Source organism: Gorilla gorilla, chromosome 2, assembly GCF_029281585.2.
Source record: "Gorilla gorilla gorilla isolate KB3781 chromosome 2, NHGRI_mGorGor1-v2.1_pri, whole genome shotgun sequence".
NCBI classification, from domain to species: domain Eukaryota; kingdom Metazoa; phylum Chordata; class Mammalia; order Primates; family Hominidae; genus Gorilla; species Gorilla gorilla.
Genome location: NC_086017.1, coordinates 168,611,372 through 168,632,313, shown reverse-complemented (window position 1 = coordinate 168,632,313; position 20,942 = coordinate 168,611,372). Strand labels below are relative to the sequence as shown.

At 37.4% G+C, this 20,942-nt stretch overlaps 1 protein-coding gene across 10 annotated transcripts in view; it reads left to right on the top strand.

Annotated features, from left to right (window-relative positions):
* Positions 1 to 20,942, top strand: part of VEPH1 (ventricular zone expressed PH domain containing 1) — a 275,621-nt gene that overhangs the window by 33,972 nt on the left and 220,707 nt on the right. For 7 of the 10 annotated variants that reach the window (XM_063704317.1, XM_055381889.2, XM_055381888.2 and 4 more), the window contains one exon: positions 4,641 to 4,935. In XM_063704317.1, the coding sequence (XP_063560387.1) occupies positions 4,798 to 4,935 (138 nt within the window). In that variant the 5' untranslated portion in view covers positions 4,641 to 4,797. Of the gene's footprint in view, positions 1 to 394; positions 751 to 4,640; positions 4,936 to 11,519; positions 11,584 to 20,942 lie in introns of those variants that run through there. The other 3 variants (XM_055381890.2, XM_055381893.2, XM_063704319.1) reach the window with 2 other exon arrangements.

Here is a 20,942-nt window from a genome sequence, read left to right as displayed (position 1 = left end):
GCAATACTTAAAAGTACAAATCCAATATTCCTGGTCCACGTGGATTTCTATGAAAAGCTTCCCAGCAAATAACGAAAAAAAAGAGAGTACGTATGTTGTGAAGTTTGTTCTGTTTATTAGCAACTTCCTGCATACTTCAACTTTCAACAATTTTACTCTAGAGGCAGAGTAAAGGGATACTTTCTTTAGGAGGTAACTCTTACTGGACGAACACTCAGTGTTTCCAAAACGTGTGTGAGATCTCAGGCAGAGGGAAGTGTTAATGAAGCTGCAGTTCTCTTCTCCTCCCCTGGAGCTCTGAGAGGTGGCTCCCTACAGCCATTCCGTTCACCTGCTTGAGTTCCTGTTGAAAATTGTTTCCTGCGTGGCTCGCCCCCGCCCCCCATTCTTCCCTGGGAAAGTATAGATTTTCACGAACACAAGGAGTTCTGTTTTCTCTGTTAAAAGCAACTCTCCTTTACTGGAGCAGGCTTTGTGTTTCACCTCAGGAAACAGAGCGTTGCACTGGGAGGTAACTCCGCTGGGTGAGGTGCAGCCTGTCACCTGACCGGTCTCTGGGGCTGCCGGTGGCATCAGGCTGCATTCCTTGAATTCTTCCACCCGGCACCGGCTCCGCAGTGAACAACTTCAGGTTCACTGAGCTGAGCGGATTCCACTCGCTGTGCCCTCGGAGCCTGCCTGAATCTCCCGCCCAGTCTCAAACCATGCAGCTGAGTAACTGCAAGGGCGCCTTTGAGGAGTAGCACGCAGGTAAAGTCGAGTTTGCGCGGGACAGCTGTGATTCCCTGAAATGTGCCACGTTTGGCGCCGTCATTTCTGTTTTTGTGGATTCTGTTTCTCCCTACAGAAAGCTGATTCGCCAGCAAATACCTGCCAAAAAAAAAAAAAAACAACAACAACTAAATAATGAGAAGGTGGGCCTCAGATTAGAACCCCTTAAAGATTAGGGAAGGAAATTATGAAGGAAGCAAATTAAAGGCTGTAAGAATTTTATAAGCCAGCTTTTAAAAATCATACAAAAAGTGTGAGATTTTGGAGTCTGGCCTACCTGAATGTGAATATTGGCTCTGTGTGTAACCTTGGGCATGATACTTAACCTCACTGGTCCTGTTTCCTCTTAGGTGGTAATATCTACCTGCAGAGTTGATGGGAGAACTAAAAGAAGAAAGCATCTAGTGTCTAGCAAAAAGGTTGATGTGTAGAAAGTATTTTGAGTATGTGCACATATGTGCATGTGTGTATATTGTATGCTTGTGTGTACATGATACACGTATATGTACACGTGCACACAGGCCACAGGACTATGACATTCATAAGGGTAGGGAGTTTCTCAGAACATGAGGTAGAATTTGATCTGGCTCTGACCTTCCCTGCTATTGCAAAAAGACCAGCAGGAGAAGCCAGACACCTGAGCAAAATATTAATGAGAGCTGCTGAAAAATAAATAATGTGCCTTGCCAGTCCTTATTTAGGAAGGGATGTGCAGCATGTGGAGGTACTCATTGAATGAGAGCTGATGGGAAGGGAGGCAGCTCAATAATAATTATCTCACACAGTCATGAATACAACTATCCTGGGAGACCAGCTGCCTTCAATCCTGACTCGGCAACTTACTCTTCAAGTGCCTCTGCTGGTGGTTACTTTCCTCTCTAAACATCAGTTTTTGATTGCATGGAATTGTCATAAGAATTAAGTGGCTAAGTATGTGAGAAGCACTGAGATAAGTACCTGACACATGGCAAACACCCACCAAATGTCAGTTGTGCCATTATTTTATAAAGGGCTCCTTTACACATTATCACCTGTGACCCTCAAAACACCCTGATGAAATAGACGAGGTGTGTATTAGCCCCATTTTGCAAATAAGAAAACCAAGGCTCAAGAAAGGAAAAAAACATGAACTAAAGGTCCCATAATCGCTGAGTAGCTGAGCTGGGACATGACCCTTGGTTCCTAGATGAGCAGATGACTTAGTATGAACTCAGCACAAGTGCATTGAATAAAACCTGTAAAAATCTTAGCTATCCTAAAGGTGCTTCTCAAATACCATTTCTTCCATAAAGCTATTCATTATCATCTTCCCCTGGAAGTGACTTCTCTTTCCCTTGTACTTCCCCAAACTTCTTTTTGTAGTATCCAGGAGATTTTTCTCTTGGTCACTCCCATATTGTAGAAGGTGTTTTGAAGATCACAGTTGAAAATGTGCAAAAGAGCCCTTTGAAAAATAATGTGTAAGTCTCACCTCTCCCCACTCCACCCCTATGTTTGTGAAAGCTTTCCTGTATGGCTGTGTGTTAAACAACTTGATGTTTCTGTTTAGGGCCCAAAGCAATGTTTTGCATGTGATGGGCCCTCAAGAGTAAGAGCTGAAGTTGGCAGCATGAATGTGGGACTCCACACCAGGTGTCATGTAAATGTGGAATGTGCAGAAAGAGCCCAGGAAAAGCCTGGGGGTGCTCCTCTGTACCAGCACGTATTACTGCTCCTTCTTGGAGCTCCTGAGCATCTATGACTGGGGCAGTTGAATGTGCTTCATGGAGTGCCACATGTCCAACAAGCTGACAGGTCAGGTGAAGTCATTTCCATCCAATTTTCCTGAATATTATTTTATTGAGACTCTTGTCACTGTAAATATCTGAGCCTGGGAGGAAAATGTGTTAAGAGAAAAATGTAGGAAAACACTGTGCTGATTTTCCTTAGAGATATTGTGATTCACCCTCCCACATTTCCCAGGGTACGAACTACTTTGCAGTACCTCACTGTGCTCCACCTCCCTCTGAAAGCTTACCACTCTCCTTTGCTCTTCCTCCAAGCGTCTTCTCCTGTGACTCTCTTGCTCTCTGGTTGCTCTAAATCCCAGGGCATAGAATGGGCAAGGATCCAGGAGCAGTGTAGAAGGGGAGAGGAATTCATTTTCTTGCTTGATAACCCTGCTCACACCTTCATCATTAATATTAATAATGCTCTGAGGACCTTTACTCCTAACAGTAGCCTCACATTTTACATGGAGTCAATACTTCATAATGGTTATGAACTTGGAGTCTAGCACTACTGGAGTCTCTGGGTTCAAATTCCAGCTCTCCAGTTTTGTAGCTGCATGGCTTTAGCAGTTATTTAACTACCTCAGGTTGCTCACCTACAAAGTGGGGATGACATATCTTCATATAGTAGGATTAGATGAATTAATATTTACAAAGTGTTTATGCCTGGTACATAGATAAAGGCATGTAAGTGTTAGGCTTCATTTTTCAAAAGCTGGTAGATAGTACAAAAATTGCATATAGAGAGTATTTTCCTTAAAATCCCTATGACTCATGAATTGTACCACTTACAATACTACAGATAGCTTATTTAGTTGAGTGTCTAATGAAAGCTTTGCTTGTATTTTGAGGCCATGGTGTTTGAAGAGTATGTGTCTTTAAACTTGCACTCAACACAAAGAGGTGCTCTCACAACAATAGCTCAGAGGAGAGGTCTGAGACTACCCAAGGGAACAATAGATTCTCCTCTCCCTTTTCACGCTCTTTCTGGCAAACCATTCAGAGTAAAATGCTAGGCAGAAATGCCTATTACTTGTATTAAATAACTCACTCTTGGCTCTCACTAAGCATGTGGCTGCATTTGTAAGCTACCCACATGTATGAGGTGATTCCACTCTACTGTAAACTGTGAGGGAAGCGCACTGGACTGAAATCAGTAGACTATCCTTGCCACAGCTATTACGGGGCCTTGGGGAAGTCATTAAACCTCACTGGACATTAAATGATTACTAAGGTCTCTGCCAGTGCAAATGGTCTGTGATTTTATTAGGCCCAGAAGGGAGCTGATGAGAATAATCAGATGTCTAATTTGTGCCATTGCCCTCCTCTCTGTAGACTGTTAATTGGGTGAGAAATATAGTGGGACTTTATTACTTCAACTGGAATAGAGGGAGAGTTGCCTGATCCCAAAGCCCTCCTCTTTAGCCCACATGGCAAGGCTATCATGTTCATTTCAGTGTTAAAGTTCATCTTCATGTTCAGTAGAGATTTATCTAACGCCATTCTCCTAAGCAGCATCTTTATTTTATTGCTACTTGATTATAGAGTACGTAGGAGTAGGGTAAGTACTGAGGTCACCTTTTTGACTGACAGAGCAGGGAACTTCTACTGCTAGCATAGCAAGGCAGCCCAACCAAGAGGTAAGCACTGGTTTCTGTGTCCAGGTTCTGGAAGAAAGGGTTCAAGGAAGTGGGTCTAGGAGATGTTTCCTATGCTCCCTCTTTTCCTTTTGTTCTCCCTTTCTGTTTGATTCCCATGAGAATCTTTTTGAGGAAAATCTGGCAAGTGTTAGGCATGATTGTTGTTTTTCCTTGTGACATGGAGAGAAGAGAAGGATGTAGAAAGGAGAAAAGCGTAGGGCTCATGTTGACTTTTAAAGTTCAAATTAAATTCTGGAGAAACCTAGTAATTTTTGACAAGACTTTTTGAGACAAAAACAAGGAAAGAGTTCATTTAAAGATCATTAAGCCAGGATCTATTAGTCTAGGCACGTGTTTCCAAGTTTCTTTTTTCTCTCTCTCTCCACTGGACACTGAGTTCACATTCTGAGCTTATGCCATTCTGCCAGTGGCTACACTGTGTCATTTGTTTCCCTTGCAGAGAGTGTCAATGAAGACCTCAAAGTCTGGAGAAAAATGACCTTTCATGGAATAAGAAGTATACCTCCTTCTACATGTTTTTGTCTTACTGACCTCTGATAACTGGAACACGTGACTCTGGGTCTGTAGAAAGTCAACTGATCAAACTCATCCTCACCATGCATCAACTGTTCAGACTGGTTTTGGGACAAAAAGATCTTTCACGAGCTGGGGACCTCTTCTCCTTAGATGACTCTGAGATTGAAGACAGCCTGACAGAAGCTTTGGAGCAAATTAAGATAATTAGCTCATCTTCAGTAAGTAAACTGGTTTATAGACTACATCTCTGAAATGGCCTGTCCTAGAGCTAGAGATTTGTATATATCCTGGCAGAAAGATCTTTGCAGGGGAAAGAGGAAATACCACTAATATTGGTCTCTCTTAATCTGCTCTGTGGTTTTGTTGGCATCTAAGAAATATCAGTAGGGAAGTCATAGCTTAGTAGGGGGCAATTAGATCATCTTTTGCTCACTCACAAAGACCAGAATTCTGAAAATTGCAGACCAGCATGGAATTCTCACAAAAATATTATTTAGGGGCTATTTTTATATCCTTGAAATGACACTGAGAGGAGAGGGAGCCAATCCAGGGAAAAGCAGACCTGCAGAGCAGCACAACAGCATCAGTAAACAAGAGCAGGGTGTGTGTGGGAGGCTGAATAATGAAAGAAGGCAGGATGACACCTCCTGCCACGCAGGTAATACGAGACAAGGACAACGATCGCTTTGCTGCCAGAAGTGACAGTTGCCCAGGGCTTGATAACGCTGATTCTGTTTACTCCTGTATTGTCTCTATTTTTTATCTTTCCCTTGCTTCTTTTACTACCCACCTGCACCCCTACTCCCTGGACCCGCCATTTAATTCCACCCACCCATTATTAGTCCCCAGTGTGATCAGACAGATGTAAAACCTCCCATCAATACTTGCATTCCTTCGCTTCTCTTCAATGTCAAGATTATATATTCTGAAAGCACTTCCCAAAGGGGATGGATGTGGAGTGCCCAGTGTGGTTTCATGTTGACCTTCTTGATTGTACTTGGACCCTCCATGAGACTGGTCCCACTTCAAAGGCCTAGGGCCACCAGGCATCCACCCACATCTTCCCAGCTCAGCAGTGTTAGCCAACACTTGGCACAGACACTCATTGGAAAGATGACAGTGGTGGGACTCAAGCCATACAATACTGAATTGGCAAATGTGTGCATATTTCAGAAACAACAGCGCTCTTCTGTGTTACAAAGAAGATATATTTAAAAGGTATACTGGCAACCCGTGCAGCCTCCTCTTCAAGCCTATTTTCTCTTGCTGGCTGCCATTAACATGCTGAACTCCCCCCAGTGACCAATGAAGTCACTGCTCAAAAAACTCTTCTTTTCTCAGGTAATGTCTTTGATGGCAATTACTCATCCACATCTTTTCCAGAACATTAATCAACTTAGTTTGACGCAAAGCACAACATGTTCCTGGTACATTTTCATTTTCTGGGTAAGATTTTTGTCCTGTTTTCAGAAGCCCCTTCTTTCACACTCCTCTGCAAATCAGTTGGCTGAAAATTACACTGGTTTTCATCTTCTTACTAGGAAAACAAAACAAAACAGAAATCAAAGATCACATAAGTTCCCTAAAGCCTACTTCCACTAGAGGTCACTAGTGGCCAGTTATTTATTTTGTTTTCATCATTAATTGCTTTGTTTCACAGACATCAAATTCAGAATTTTAGGACTGGTGACTCAGTTCTATTATATAGCTCCACTGGTTAACCATTAAGGCTGGCAGGTCCCTTGTCATTAGGATCATCGTCCATTCCTTAAGCTGTCCAAATAGCATCTCACTCTACCAGGAGTTCTGGAGAGCCAGGAGTTCGTGTGTCTTCTTCATCTACTAACTTTTACCACATCTTACTTCTTCCATTTCTCTATCTGTAACCCTCTCATGGAACAGAAGAAGAATGGTAGCTTGTAATTTACATATATCAAGTTTGAGGTTACCAATGCCAGCAGCTCCTTATCTTCCTTTTCTGATTAGCACATGGAACCACCATGCCTGCTCTATGGCTTACTTCCCTGTTAGCTGCGTCCCATCCTTCCCTCAGATCCAGCCCCAGCTATTCCTCTCTAGGCCTCTCCTAATGACCTTGGATCTCAGTAATCAATTCTACTTCTCAATTTCTCTTCAGAAACGTAGAACAGGAAGGGATCTTCTAAATTGCCTTTTCCAACTTCCAGCACAGAAGATTGCTGAAAAATAGGTGGCTTCTCTTGCACTTGCAATGATGCGAATATGGTGGGTTTCTAATATTTTTACCTGCTTCTCAATTTTCCTTTGGTAAATTGTCCCTTTCCATTGCATGAAGCCTTGATGGCGTCTCCATCAAGGTTCCCTACTCATGAGTGCCCACTACCCTTCCCTATCAGTGGTGGGGGAGAGAAGAGGTGGACACCTGGCCCAAGCACAGGTTGAATCAAGACTTGTAATTAGATAACTTTAAATTTTTTAAAGTGTATTCTGCCCCATTTTCAACATTGCAAAAAAAATTTATTGTCTTTAAGCCCTCATTCCAGAATATGTCTTTTAAACATCATGATTCTGTCAAATATATTACTTAGCACTTTCAGCTTTGTGGAATCCAAAAATGTGGCAAACAAGCCTCCAATCCTTCCCCCAAAGCCACTCACAAAAATAATTAAACTTTACTAGATTTTACTGTCCAGTCCATGTCCTCTTTTTCTACCAGTTACTACAAAATACTACTATGAAATGTTTTGCCCTTATGTTTCACTTTGAAAATGTGACTACTCAACTCAGTAACCTCTCCAAGTTCCCAAACATACCTTTAAGTTTTGTCTTTTCATTTCGAGTCCTTTCTAAACCAGTTTTACCTGATAATCACTTGTACTAGCTTGGCTTTCCTCCCAGACTACTCCAAGAGAGATTGTCTCATCCACTCATCCACTTCTCCCACCTTTCCATTGGTGTTCACCTCATGCCCAACCGATCCACCCGCCTTCCAGTTCTCTTTATTTTTCTTTTAACAATGAAACACACCAGGCACACAGAATCACCCACTTTAAGATGTTAGGTACAATTGAAAATCCCTGCATGTCTCTTTTTAATCCAATTCTCCTCCCTCATGCCTCCCAAGGTAACCAATATCCTCCTTGTGGTATTTAGCTATGCATGATTGCTTTTTGTTTTTGTTTTTGCTACACATCCATGGTTCCAAAGTGAATTACAGCATAGTATTTTGTATTTTTAAACTTTATATAAATGTTGTCATAGGGCTCAAATTACATTTTTGAGATTTGTCTATATTGGTACAGGTAGTTTCAACTCATTTATTTTTGCTGAGGCAGAGTATTCCCTTATATGAATGTGCTGCAATGTATCCATTCTTTTTTTGGTTTATATTTATTATTTAAACAGTGCTACAGTAAACATTGTTGCAATTGGCAATTTTGGCCAATTATTTCTAAAGTTCTAAATACTTGTAATTGCCAAGTATTTCTAAAGTACACAATTAAAAGTGAAACAACAGGTTTTAGGGTTTTGTGTATTTGCAACTTTGTGATATACCAACAAATTGCTTTCCAACAGGGATGTGCCAGTTTACACACCCAAAATCAGTGTATGAAAGTTCCAGTTGCTTTATATCCTCACCAGTGCTTGCTTTTATCAGATTTTAAAAGTTTTTTTTAATCTAAGTGAAGCAGCATGTAATTGTTTAAATATACAGTCCTCTCATTATTACCAAGTTTGACCATTTTTTCATATGCTTATTTGCTGTATGCCATTTGTTTTCCTCTGAAGGAAGTGCCTACCACTTTACTTCCAGTGAAGTATCTGTTTATGTTTTTTTTTCTTTTTTCTTTTGTAGTCTTAAAATCTTATTTTTATTAACTTGGACTATTTTGTATATTCTTGTATTAGTCCTTTGTCACCTATGCAGGTTGCATATCTCACTCTGATACACAGCTTATCTCTTACCTTGTAATAAGTCTTGATATCTGATAGGACAGTATTCCCACCCTTCTTTAACATTGTGTTGTTTTTTTCTGTTCTTTAATAATTTTATATTAAGCTTCTCCTGTTTTCTGAATAATTCTATCAGTATCTTAACTGGGTGTTATTATAACTATAGATTAATTTGAAGAAAATTAACATCATTATGTACTACTGTCTTTATATCTATAGGCATTGCATTTCTATCCCTTTATTTATATGTTTTTAAATGTTGCTCAAAGAGGTTTTATGATATTTTTCCTAAGAATGTTAATATTATACATCTTTTGTTAAATGTATAAGTGTTCTATATTTTTTTCTGAGAATATAATAATATTCTTTTTTAAAATTATATTTTCCAATTCTATTTTCAGTTGATTATAACGTAAATGATTCTTGTATGGTGATCTTATGTTCAGCAAACTCACTCAACTCTCTTACTAATCCTAATAATTTGTCTATATACATTTTCCAGTTTATTCAACAAATATTTATTAGTTGTCTACTATGTTTCAGACACTGTACTGGATGCTAGGATAGAAGGGTAATCAAAAAAGACAAAAAAAAAAGCCCTCTGACATCATCCATTTAATTGGGTAAGACAGAAAATAAACAAATAAATAAGGAAGATATGTAGTGTATTAGAAGATTATAAGTAAGTGCTATGTAGGAAATTAACGCAGAGGGCAGTGACAGGATATCGGAGGCTTGAAATTTCAAATAGGGTGCACAAGGTAGTCCATACTGAGACAAAAGCTGACATTTAAGCAAAACTTGAAGGAGATGAGAGAGCAATACTTTTGGGTACCTGGAGGAAATCATTTCAGGCAGAGGAACTATTAAGTACAAAGGTCCTAAGGCTGTAGACTGGAGTTTCTGAGGTCAGTGTGGCTGTGCTGGAGAAAATCATTTCAGGCAGAAGGACCATTAAGTACAAAAGTCCTGAGGTTGTAGGCTGGAGTTTCTGAGGTCGCTGTGGCTGTAGTGAAGGGAACAATGGGGAAAGGGAGACGAGATTAGGAGAGAAGTGGAGGCTGGATTGTTGGAGTCTTGGGCAGCCACTGGAGAGTTCTGAGCAGAAGTAACATGGTCTAATTTTTCTATTCCTGTTTTGGGAACAGTCTGTGGAAAGGCAAGAGTGAAATCAGAAAGGCCAGTTGAGTGGCTACTGAAATAATTCAGATAAGAAGCAGCAGAGGTTCTGACCATCATGGAGCAGTGATGGTGGTAAGTGTTCAGATGATCCTGGATGTATTTTGAAGATAGGACCACCAGGATTTGCTGAAGTATGTGCATGTGATGAAGAGGGAGAGGTGGGGGGAAGGGGGAGAGAGAAAGAGAGAGAGAGAGAGAGAGAGAGAGAGAGAGAGAGAGAACGAACTTAAGATTTTTGGCCTGAAAAACTAGGATGATAAAATTGTCAATAATTAAGATGAAGACGACCAAGGAAGGAAGGAATTTGGAAAGGGAGGGTGAGGGGAAGGGAGTGTAGGAAGAATCACGAGTTCCACTTTACATGTGTAAAGTCTGAGCTGTCAGAATTCTGAGTGGAGATGTGCAAGTATTGTATGTATGAGTCTGGAGCAGGAGAGAAGTCTGGGCTGGCCATTATAATTTTGGAACTTGTCAGCCTTGAGACTGAGCGAGATCACCAAGGGAGTGAGTGCAGACAGAAAGTAAAAAGTCCAAAGACTGAGTCCAGTAGTCAGAAGTTAAGGAGATGATGAAGGACTAGGAAAATAAACTGAGAAGAAATATCCAGTTAAAAAAAAAAAAAAAAAAAAAGAAAGTCAGAAAATCATGGTGTCCTGAATGCCAGGTGAATAAACTGTTGCAAGGAAAGAGTGATGTCAAATGCTGCTGATCGGTCAAATGAGATTTGTCACTGATTGGTCAAGACTGAGAATTGACTGAGGTTCAGACACATGAAGGTCATTATGACTGGACAAGAGCAGTTGTCACTGGATGGGTCAGACTGAAAGCCAGATTGGAGTTAGTTTGAGATGGTGGGAAGAGAATTGAAGAAAATGAGCAGTGACAACCCTGGGCATTTTCGCATAAAGATCAGAGAAATGGGCTGGTATTTAGAAAGAATGGGATGGGGAGAGAGGAGAGAATCAAGAAAAAATATGTTTTAAATGGAAGAAGCACATTCCTTGATTATTTTTTATGTGTAAGTCATCACTTTAAAATAATTATAGTTTTGTTTCTTCCTTTCCAATCCTTATTCTATTATTTGATTTCTTTGTCTCACATCCTGACTAGCTCTCCAGAACTAGATTGACTAGAATGAGTTATCCTTCTCTCTTTTTATTTAAAGAGAATTTTCTGACTTTTCAGTGTAAGCATAATGTTTGCTCCAGGCTTTTGGTTAATGCTCTTTATCAGATTAAGGAGGTTCCCATTTATTCCTGTTTTTCTAAGAATTGTTTAATTTTATCAACTGATTTTTCTATCCTCTTGAGATAATCCTATTTTCCCCTTTAATCTGTTAATGTGGTGAATTACAGTAATAGATTTTTCAGATATAGAACCATTATTGTATTCCTGGAGCAAAATAAAATTTGTTGTTTATTTTAATGCATTTTAAAATTTGATTTGCTATTTTTAAAGTAGTTTTAGAACTATGCTTATATATGAGATTGGTCTTTAATTGTCCTTTTCCACTGTCTTTACCTAGCTTCGATACCAAGTTATACACAGTAGTTTCATAAAATGAGTTGAGAAATGTTTCCACATTTTCTGTTATCTGCAAGAGTTTTGTAATATTGTGACCTAATCCTCAAAGATTTCATAGAACACTATGAAACTCTCTGGCACTATAAATTTGTGTATTTTAATAGATTTTTTAACTACTGATTCAATCTTTTTGAGGAAAATCAGGAATTTTGCTTCAGTCACTTTTGGTAAAGTATATTTTCTAAGCAATTTTATATTTTATCTGAGTTTTCAAGTTTATTAGCATCAAATTGTTTGAATTATTATTTTTTGGCAGCTTCTGTATTCATTGATATCTTACCAATATTTTCAAAGCTTTGTCTTCTACTTTTTAAAGTTTTGATTTATTGATCATTTGTATAGGATCATTTCAAAATCTTATTAATTTCTTTTTAAGTCTTTACTGCTTTACTTTTTGTACTTTCTCTAGCTTTATTCTGCTGTTCTTTTTTTTAGTCTCCTCAATTGTATAATTAGGTTATTGATTATTTTAACTTTCTTATTTTCCAATATAAGCATGTAAGACCATAAATTTCTTGCTAAGTAACATTTAGTATCATTCTACAAGTTTTGAGATATGTTTTTATTCTAAATTCTAAATATTTTCTTAGTTTTATTGTGACTTCCTCTGACTCACAAATAATTTAGAAGTTAGTTTTAATTTCCCCAAGAATTTTTATAATCTTTTTGTTGTTAAGTTAAATCTTAACTGCATGTAGTCAGAGAATGTGAACTGCCTGATATCAGTTATTTCGAAGTAGTTGAGACTTGCTTTGTTACAGAGTTTATGGCTAATCTGTGTAAATTATAATAGCTAATACTTATGTAGCACTTATTGTGTGCCAGAAACTGTTCTAAGAGCTTTTCACATTAATATGTTTATTTAAGTAAATTTTTGAGATAAGTATACTAATATTCCCATTTTATAGATGAGGAAACAGGCATAGAAAGGCTAATAGTGTAACTTGACCAAGGTTGTATAGCTAATAACTAGTAGAACCAAAAATCAAGCCCAGAATGTGAGTTCAGAAGCTATTCTTAGCCACCAAACTATGCTGCCTCTTTTTTTTTTTTTTTGAGTCAGAGTCTTGCTCTGTCGAGTGCAGTGGTACAATCTTGGCTAACTGCAACCTCCGCCTCCTGGGTTCAAGCAATTCTCCTGCCTCAGCTTCCTGGGTAGCTGGGATTACAGGTGCCCACCACCACACCTGACTAATTTTTGTATTTTCAGTATAGATGGGGTTTCACCATGTTGGTGAGGCTTGTCTTGAACTCCTGACCTCGCGATCCACCCACCTTGGTCTCTCAAAGTGCTGGGATTACAGGCATAAGCCACCGCGTCTGGCCTATGCTGCCTCTTTAAATGTTTAATATGTGCTTGAAAGGAATGTGTATTCTCTAATTATTGGATGTCTTAATATCTGTATTATTGGATATTAAATATGTTGATTAAATAACTCTTGTTAATGATATTGTTCAAATTTTGTATATCCTCAATAAGTTTGCATTTGTTTGGACCGTCAGTTACTAACAGATATGTTTTACATTTTCCATTATAATTTTGGGTTTGCCAATTTCTCCTTGTAATTTTGTCAAGCTTGTTAGGGGCTTTTTTATTATGTATGCACAAGTTAAAGATTGTTATTTGCTTCTTGGAGAACTTTTCTTTTCATTAGTATATACTGAGCATTTTTATTCCTAATAAGTTTTGCCTGTTTTCTTTGCAGTAGAAATTATCTATTTTTTCTTTGTCTGTCTTTTTACTTTTACCTTTCTATGTCATTATGACTTTAATGTAATTTGTAAACGTTATATAAGTAGATTTTTTAAATAATCAAAATAGAAAATATCTGTCTTTTAATTGGTAAATTTAGTCAACTCATACTTATTATGATAAGCGATCTATTTGGATGTATTTCTTCATTTTATTTGTGTTGTATTTTCTGACTTTTCCATGTTTATTTGTATATTTTTTCTGAAAATTTTTAATTGAGTTTTTATCATTTTATTTCCTGCCACTCTTGGGACTAGTGGGTTGAAGATTATGTATTCTATTTCTATTATTTTAATATAGTTGCCTTTAACATTTTAGCAAACATACTGATGATATTTCATCAATTCTACGATAGACATTTTCCCATATTAAAATCTCTGAAATAAATATATGTTTTATAATTGATGACAATCTTCCAATTGCTGTTGGCCAGGCAGTAGTCATACATAGTTGTCATGGCCTACATGTGCAGGAACTTGTCATATTTTTCTTCATATTGTTACCATTCTAACTGAATTAGATACCTTGTTGTTCCTACCAATGTTGAGTTAAATATCCATTTAAAATGTTTTCAAAACTACTAGACTATAATGTGGCACTGAAACAGAAACTTATTGTGTATGCAGAAAGGCATGCAGAGATAGTATTATGGTACATAAGTTTTATATTAGTTAACCAGTCATTGGGGGAATGACAGCAATTCCACATTTTCTTGCAAAATAATAACTGGGCACTATATGGAACCTAGAAAAGAATATAGTTTTTGTTACTGAGATATTGGTAAAAGATCACCTATTACACTATAATAAGTAATACAATTGAGGGCAGGAGAAATGGACAATTCTCTTAGCATAGATGAAAGAAATTTCAAGGAAATGAGAGTCTAGTATGCTCAATTAATATCCTGTATAGGACTCTCTTGGAGGCATGATGCCCCTCACAATTTAACTGGCAGTCTCTTCTCTTTCTTCATGACACACGAAATAATCATAGATCTTCTCATTGATGCCATCTTACATTTGATTAATTACAGTAACTATGTCTAAAGTTATTCAGGAACTCTGTCCTCCTCCTATTCCTAGAAGTACCTTGGAAGACTTTAATGCCCATCTTACATGTTATTAACCAGCACTTTTATTTACCTGTGTAATACCCTTGAAACTATTCTTTTTAAATGAGAGGCTTTAAAAAAATGTATAGTCAATGCTTGCTTAAAGTACCTAATATTTCCCTGTTTCTTTTTTCACCTTTCTTTTTTATTTGTTTTCCTGAATCCAAGTTCTTGTTTTCTGAAGTATACATTTTAAAAGTATCTTCAGCAAGTGCAGTGGCATGTCCCTGTAGTCCCAGTTACTCAGCATGGTGAGGCAAGAGGATCATTTGAGACAGGACTTTGAGGCTGCAGCATGCTATAATTGCATCTCTGAGTAGCCACTGTACTCCAGCCTGGGCAACATAGCAAGACCCCATCTTTGGGGAAAAGAAAGTTCCTTCAGTGAAGGTCTGTTAATGATAAACTCTCTAAATGTTTGTTTTTCTAAAAAAGTCCTTGTTTTTGCCCTTAATTTTGAATAATTACCTGAATATGCATTTCTAGATTGGCAGCCATTTCATTTCTCAGTAGTTTCTATTATTGCTGTTATGAAATGTGCTGTCATTTTAATTGCTATTTCTTTATACCGAATCTACTTTTCTCTCTAGTTAATATTTTCCCTGTGCCTTTGGTGTTCTATGGTTTCACTATTACATGTCTAGATGTGGTTTTATTTGTATATTCCTACTCAATCCTTATTGTGTTTTGTGAGTTTGAGGGTTTTATGTCTTTTTTCAATTTTGTAAAGTTCTTAAACTTTTTCTCAAATACTAACTTTCACATCTAATCTTTCCTTTTAGAAGTGATATTTATTCACTCAGTTGTGCATCCAACAAATATGTATTGAGTACATACTCTCTTCTAGCAATATTCTAGGCATTGAGAACATAATAGTACAAAAAAAGAACAGACAAAATCATCGCCCTCCTATCCGTCGTATTCTGTCCTATTTTATCTTCAATATTTCTTGATCTATTATATTTTCCATCTCTATGTGAGATATTATATTCTCAGCTCTATCTTCCAATCCATTAAGTCTTTTTTTCAGCTCTGTCCATCCACTGTTTCATCCATCTACTGAGGTTTTAATTTCTAGAGATTTCTTTTTTAAAAACAAAATTTCTGGTTTTTAAAAAAGTGACTTGGTCTTTTAAAATAAAAATAATTATTCTTTATACATTAACTGATTTTGAATATATAATTTTATAATTTGAGGTCAATAATTTCTTACCTGAAGTTTTTAAATATCTAATCTGCTCTGTGTTTAATCTGCTTACATGTGCTCATATTGGCTTATTTTCTTGGGTGTTTTGTAATATTACATTTTTAAGTTCAGCATAAGTAAGATTTTATTTGTGTAAGTACTGAGTGGTCTGTGTTGAGTGTTGTACCTTCAAAGTGGTTTATATTTGCTTCTGCTAGGAATCCCAGCAATACTGTCAGTTCTGAGCTCACTTGTTGTTAGTGGTGGTGACATCTTGGCTTTGGAGATTCTTGAAGTGATAGAATAAATGGCACAGTGTATCATTATATACACATTGTGTGTGTGTGTGTGTGTGTGTGTGTGTGTATGCTTTTAAAAGTGGAAAGAAGGATGAAAATATAAAGGATTATTAGTATGGATGCCAATGTAGAATATGACTATAAGGGTAATAACTATGTGGTCCTTGTTCCATACATTATTAAGTAGTTGTGGAATAAATGTATAAAAATATCAACCACACATGAAAATGTTTGTGAAGAAGTCCAAATATCTCTCCTCCCTGACAACATAATTTATACCTAGAAAACACTGCAGATACCACCAAAAGGGTCCTAGAACTGATAAACGACTTCAGTAAAATTTTAGGATACAAAACTCAATGTACAACAAGCAGTATCATTTCTATACCTAGTAACATTCAAGATGAGAGCCAAAACAAGAACACAATCCCATTTACAATAGCTGCAAAAAACTAAAATACCTAGGAATGCATCTAACAAAGGAGCTGAAAAATCTCTACAATGACAACTACAGCTACAAAACACTACTGAAAGAAATCACAGACGACACAAACAAATGGAAAAATATTCCACGCTCATGGATTGGAAGAATCAGTATCATGAAAATAGCCATAGTGCCCAAAGCAATCTATAGATTCAACACAATTCCTATCAAACTATCAACATCAGCTGGGCGCAGGTGGCTCACACCTGTAATTCCAGCCCTTTGGGGGGCCAAGGCAGGTGAATCACTTGAGGCCAGTTTGAGACCAGCCTGGCCAACATGGTGAAACCCTGTCTCTACTAAAAATACAAAAAATTAACTGGGCCTGGTGGTGCACGCCTGTGGTTCCAGCTATTTCGGGAGGCTTAGGCATAAGAATCACTTGAACCTGGGAGGCAGAGGTTACAGTGATTTGGGATCCCATCACTGCACTCCAGCCTGGGCAACAGAGTGAGACTCTGTCTTAAAACGAACAAACAAACAAAAAACCTACCATCATTTTTCACAATATTAGGAAAACCTATTCTAAAATTCATATATAACCAAAAAAGAGTCCAAATACCTGAAGCAATCCTAAGCAAAAAGTACAAAGCTGGAGGCATCACATTACCAGACCTTAAACTATACTATAAGGCTACAGTAACTAAGACAGCATGGTACTGGTATAAAAACAGACACATAGACCAATGGAACAGAATAGAGAACCCAGAAATAAAGCTGCACACCTACAACTATCTGATCTTTGACAAAGTCAAAACTAAGCAGTTTTTTGACAAAGTCAAAAACTAAGCAATGAGGAAAGGATACCCTATTCAATAAATGACTAGCCATATGCAGAAGAATGAAACTGAATTCCTACCTACCACTATATACAAAGATTAACTGAAGGTGGATTAAAGATTTAAATGTAAGACCTCAAATTATAAGAATCCTCAAAGATAATCTAGGAAACACCATTTTGGACATTGGTCTTGGGAAAGAATTTGTGACTAAGTCCTCAACCACAATTGCAACAAAAACAAAAATTGACAAGTGGGACCTAATTAAGCTAAAGAGCTTCTGTTTCTGTAGCAGTACCATGCTGTTTTAGTTACTATAGCCTTGTAACATAGTTTGAAGTCAGGTAATGTGATGTCTCCAACTTTGTTCTTTTTGCTTAGGATTGGTTTGTGTGTGTGTGTGTGTGTGTGTGTGTGTGTGTGTTTGGTTCCATATGAATTTTAGAATAGTTTTCTCTAATTCTGTGAAAAATGATGTTGGTAATTTGATAGGAATTGTGTTGAATCTATAGATTGCTTTGGGCGGTATGGCCATTTTAACAATTCTGATTCTTCCAATCCATGAGCTTCTTTCTGCACAGCAAAAGAAACTATCAACAAAGTAAACAGATAACCTAGAGAATGGGAGAAAATAGTCATGAACTATGCATCTGACAAAGTTCTGATATCCAGAGTCAATAAATAACTTAAACAATTCGACATGCAAAAAACAATTAGTCCAATTAAAAAGTGGGCAAAGGACATGAACAGACCCTTCTCAAAAGAAGACATAAGCAGCTGACAAACATGAAAAAATGCTCAACTTTAGCAATCATCAGAGAAATGCAAATCAAAATCACAATGAGATACTATCCCATAACAGCTAGAATGGCTTTTGTTAAAAAGTCAAAAAACAGCAGATGTTGGTGAGGCTGCAGATGCAGAGAAAAGGGAAAGTTTATACCCAGTTGGTGGGAATGTAAATTAGTTCAGCCACTGTGGAAACCAGTGTGAAGATTTCTCAAAGAACAAAGAACTACCACTTGACCCAGCAATTCCATTACTGGGTATATACTCAAAGGAAAATAAATTATTCTACCAGAAAGACATATGCAGTTTTATGTTCATTGCAGCACTATTCACAATAGCAAAGACGTGGAATCAACCTAGGTGGTTATTAACACTGGATTGGATAAAGAAAATATGGTACATATGCACCATGGAATACTACACAGCCATAAAAACAAAGTCATGTCCTTTGCAGCAACATGGATGCAACTAGAGGCCATTTATCCTAAGTGAACTAAAGCAGAAACAGAAACTAAATACGATACTTGTTTTCACTTATAAGTGGGGGCTAAGCATTTGTACAAATAGACGTAAGGATGGGAACAATAGACACTGAAGACTAGAAAAAGAGGGAGGGAAGAACGTAAGGAATGAAAAACTTCCTATTGTGTACTATACTCACTAGCTGGGTGACAGCATAATTTATGCCCCCAAACCTCAGTGTCATAAAATATACTCTTGTAACAAACCTGCTCATGTACGCTCTGAATCTAAAATAAAAGTTGAAATTATAAAAAATTTTTAAAAAGAAAGTGAGAGATAAATACTTTCCCAGACAAATAAAAACAAGGAATTCATTGGCAACAGACCTACTCAACAAGAAATGAAAGAAATTCTTCAGAGATAAGGAATATAATATATTCAGACACTTTTATCCATCCAAAAAAATGAAGAACACTGGAAATGCAATAAAGATATCTATTAGAAAGAAAGAGAGAGAGACGGAAAGAAAGAAAGGAAAGAAAGAAAGAAAGAAAAAGGAAGGAAGGAAGAAAGAAAAAAAGAAAGAAAGAAAGAGAAAAGAAAGAAAAAGAAAGAAAGAGAGAAAGAAAGTGAAAAGAAAAAGAAAGAAAGAATTTGTAACTCACTGTAGGTTATAAACCCAAAGCTGGCTTTTAGGGTTATGGTATCCTTAAGGGAAATAAAAATAACAGCTAACATTTATCTGCACTTCCTGTGCACCAGACACTGTTGTGAATCCTTTCCATGTGTTAACTCATTGAGTACTTGCAACAATCCTAGGAGCCAGATAGTAACAATATTCTAACTTTAAAAATTAGGAAACAGAGGCTCAGAGAGATAAGTGATTGCTTGAGATTGCAGAGCTGGTAAAAGCAGAGCCGAGCCCTTAGCATGGGCATTCTGATGCAGTCCATGTTCTTAACCACTATGCTATGCAGCCTCTAAAGGAAGGGAGGGAGAAATGATTATATCCTTTGCCTTAGGACTCTCCATTCTTTTCTTTCAAGTTTCCACTCCCATGCCAAATTCATTCTTCCCACCACCAACTGCTTTATTTCAGGTATTCACTCCCTTTTGCCAGTGGGCCATTCCCTGAAGACTGCTTTCAGAGTAGGTAAGAGTGACTTAAAAGGTTAATGAATGCTGAAGTGGAGGTGTGTTGAGTGAGAGTGAACCATCCTGATAAACAAGCCTGGAGCAGCACAATTTGTGGCTTTTTCGTTGTCCTACTTCTCCAATTTGACACCCCACCACTTTAGGATAAATTACTTTAAAATTGACAATGACTAGGTCACTGTGAGAATGACTCTCTAAATCTGGCTTGATGGGTTTGACATTAAATAGATTTGGTCCTTAGAAGTTGCTCATTTTAATATGCACAGGTACTGACCCAATGTCGAGCCCAAACATAAACACATACACATATGTATTTCAAAAGAACGTGATATTTTCTGGAATGCAAGTCAGAAAAACCCTAATTGCAAAGCTGATCCCTTGCCAAAATGCTTTAAATGATTCAATTATACCACTAAAACAGGTTAAATTTTTTTTTTTGTCTTTTTGAATATTTGTTAAAGGAAGCAGTTAACTGTTTATTCAGGTTTTCCCCCTTTTTGGAGGAACTCTCATTTTGGAGAATTTTTTCTTTATGCCATGTACAGAATTTGAAGATATAAAATTTTTGAAGTTGAAAAATCTCTTTGTAGTAAAGTGCTGTGTAATAAGAAATTCATAGCTTTAAGAGGCTTACAGTAATATCAAAGTTCATAACTGATGTATCTATACCTGATATATTACTATATTCACTGCAATTATGAACAATGTGAAGTAATTTATCTTTAGGGACAGCTGCTTAACTTTTCTAGTTAGAAATCATAGAATATTTGCCTTATGTTCAACAATGTCACTGACACGATCCTATACACAATGGCTTCATTCGAAAGGCCCCTTTCAAAATTCTCTGATAATTCATTACTTTCTTAGCATGGAAACTGAGTTCTAGTGTTCATGACCAAGACACAGATGACTGTCATGTATTTTTCATTGAGTTGCACCTTCCACTTTTATTGAGCTTGTTTCATTCAGACAAACATCTCATTGCCATTTATTAATAAACTATTATTTGGACATTGTTTGCTATGCTTCTCAGTGTCATCTATATAAACTCTGTTCCCAGGAAAACAGACTCTGAAATGGTGATTGCCATGCAGAACATTTATAGGGGAGTGCTCTGAGAAACAATACCTGTTAGGGGGTAGATGAAGCAGGATTGGGCAGAGGAAAAATTTGCACTGTAATGCAGCTGTGAAAAAAAGGCCTCAACTAACCTCTCACAGGGACCTCTGGAACTGGGATGACCCTTCAGAGTCATCCTACGACAAGGGACCAGGCCTTCATATCTCCATGATGACTAGTCATTGGATGCAGGTTGTCCAATGGGAGGAGCAAAATGTTGAATGAGGCCATTCCCTTTGACCACAGAAAATTTCTATAGGCAGACTTGGCTACAAACCAACAGCTGAGAGAATGAGTACCTAGGTCCTGGAGAGGGGATTTGGGCAATGTATCATCATATCCACTATAGTCTACCCCATAACTGTTCTAAATGATATGCTTTGTATAAT